This window comes from Lipotes vexillifer, unplaced genomic scaffold (assembly GCF_000442215.2).
Source record: "Lipotes vexillifer unplaced genomic scaffold, Lipotes_vexillifer_v1.1 scaffold120, whole genome shotgun sequence".
Taxonomy (NCBI): domain Eukaryota; kingdom Metazoa; phylum Chordata; class Mammalia; order Artiodactyla; family Lipotidae; genus Lipotes; species Lipotes vexillifer.
The window spans coordinates 310,219-312,708 of record NW_006791240.1 but is presented as its reverse complement, the minus strand read 5'-3'; the positions used below and the strand labels follow the sequence as shown (position 1 = coordinate 312,708).

The 2,490-nt window shown below is 35.7% G+C and overlaps 1 protein-coding gene across 3 annotated transcripts in view; it reads right to left on the bottom strand.

Moving 5' to 3' along the window:
• Positions 1–1,831, bottom strand: part of SUPT20H (SPT20 homolog, SAGA complex component) — a 36,968-nt gene extending 35,137 nt beyond the window's left edge. For all 3 annotated transcript variants that reach the window (XM_007464231.1, XM_007464229.1, XM_007464230.1), the window contains exon 1: positions 1,736–1,831. In XM_007464231.1, the coding sequence (XP_007464293.1) occupies positions 1,736–1,738 (3 nt within the window). In that variant the 5' untranslated portion in view covers positions 1,739–1,831. The remainder of the gene's footprint in view (positions 1–1,735) is intronic.
• Positions 1,832–2,490: the final 659 nt, after the last annotated feature.

The window sequence follows — 2,490 nt, the reverse complement described above, 5'->3', positions numbered from 1 at the left end:
CGCCCCCACCACCCTGTGTCCTCAGGTCCATTCTCTACATCTGCGTCTTTATTCCTGCCCTGCTGCTAGGCTCATCAGTACCATTTTTTTTAGATTCCATAGATATGTGTCAGCATACGGTATTTGCTTCTCTCTTTCTGACTTACTCCACTCTGTATGACAGACTCTAGGTCCATCCACCTCACTACAAATGACTCAATTTCGTTTCTTTTTATGTCTGAGTAATATTCCATTGTATATATGTGACACAGGTTCTTTATCCATTCACCTGTTCATGGACAATTAGGTTGTTTCCATGTCCTGGCTATTGTAAATAGTGCTGCAATGAACACTGTGGTACCTCTTTTTTTTTTTTTTTTGATGTGGACCACTTTAAAAGTCTTTACTGAATTTGTTACAGTACTGCTTCTGTTTTATGTTTTGATATTTTGGTCCCGAGGCATGTGGGATTCCTAGCTCCCTGACCAGGGATCGAACCTGCATACCCTGCACTGGAAGGCGAAGTCTTAACCACTGGACCGCCAGGGAAGTCCCTACTAGTTGGGCTTTTTAAACAGCAATAGAACCCCTACATATCAAGCATCTACATGGAGTAAGTAAAAAGGTCTAAAATATGCCACTATTTCAAAAGTTTGTTAAAATAAATTTATACCAATTTAATTTATTAAAATATCTTATGGGCAGATTTCAATGAAACTGTTTCCCAAGATTCAAGATGAGATTCTTGAGAATAAACTATTTTCCAACGTAAAAACATAACTCTGAATATATACTCTTGACAAAAACACAAGGTTCTTTTAATTATTTTGGCCATAAAACCTTCAAGTAAGTTTAGATCAAAAAATTATAATAAACAAAATCAAATGTATACTCTAGGACAATTTCAAATAGCCAGTCTTCTCAAGTAAATATTTAATCCTCTGATATCAAAACTTTAAAAGCTCCAGTGAGATATACTTGCATATGTAAACACTAGTATCGTTTATTCACTATTGCGTTCAAATACTTAAGAGGGAAGTGACTGGCTAATACGAATGCAAAATATAAGGCAAGGTCAGAACCCCACTGCGATAGCTTTTCTCTAACAGTGCAAGGGTATACACGCAAGATCCCAAGAAGAGAAGATATATGTTTTCTGAGGTTTATCCAACATGGTAGTTAATGTTCATTTATCCTCTGTCAAATGCTGCTGTTTCTTTAAAAGAGAAAGTGAATTTTTTCTCCTTTGTCTTTAATTCTTTAATGGCAAGAGTTAAATGCCCAGCCCTAAGTATGTTAAGTGTTAAGTAGAAATCTGCCATTAGAACTTTAAAACTAATGCTGCTTAAATGTTATTTGCAGTAAGCAGGTTACATTTGTTGTTAAAAATATTTTAAAAATATAAATTAAGAGGAACTTTAAACTATGAGAAACCTATGCCCCCAAAACTATTTGTATTTATACCCATCCTTCTTGCCAATGATTTGGACTATAGTAAAGCAGACATAAGTAATTATTTTTTAATACTTCACAAAAATAAGGATAGATTATCTGTGTAATCTGGATATGATTTTAACACTGAGTTGAGAGATGAGTCCCCTATTTTGTAGAGAAGATTTTGCATGTGATTGCTAAGTAATTTCCTAGTTAGGGTAACTTGGGCAGCTTACAAGAATATTTGTTTCATACAGATACCTTTATCGAGATGAAGGAAGAGAACATTCTAAGAATATCAACATACTGAGGTGTAGCTTACCATTGTGGTATAAAATAGAGGTCCAAAAAGGAGAAAACTTATGTGCGTTGATGAAGTGGGGTGAAAACCGTACCTTTAGAAATCAGTCTTAGAGTACTGAAAAAGCAAAAATAACACAACCCTTATATTAACATAAAGCTCTCAAGAGATATGAGATTACTTAGTAATTAACAAGGAAAATTATTTGAGGCATATATATTTCTAAGACCCTTTAAAAATAATTAGTAACAATAAAATTCATTATATGACAATCTATACACTCATTGCTGAAAAGCTGTAACTAGGTAGGGCAAAATACAGTTTGCAAGCTAAAATCATTACTCAGTTTCTTAAAAATGTTTAACACCCAGGAATGTTTTTTAATTTCTTCTATAATCACAGTTGCTGCTTTCATTGTTACTCTGGATTATTTTAACAGCCTGCCCTCTGGCCTTGGTCACTGCACAGTTCACTTTACAAATCATACATTTCATCATACCTGCTGATAAAAGTCCTCTAATGATATTCCCCCCCCCCCCACCCCGTGCTCGCTTCGGCAGCACATATACTAATGATATTCCCCCAAATGCCCCAGGCTACATTTTCCAATGCAGCTCCAATTCTTCCAGCCTTTCACCTCTTCAAGCAAACAAGATACACTCCTGAAGAACCTCATTCCTCTAACACACAAGCTCTCATCGTGGCTGCACAAGACAGTAACCTTGGGAACCTTTAAAAAGTGGGATACCCATGCTCCACCCTCCAGAGATTCTCAT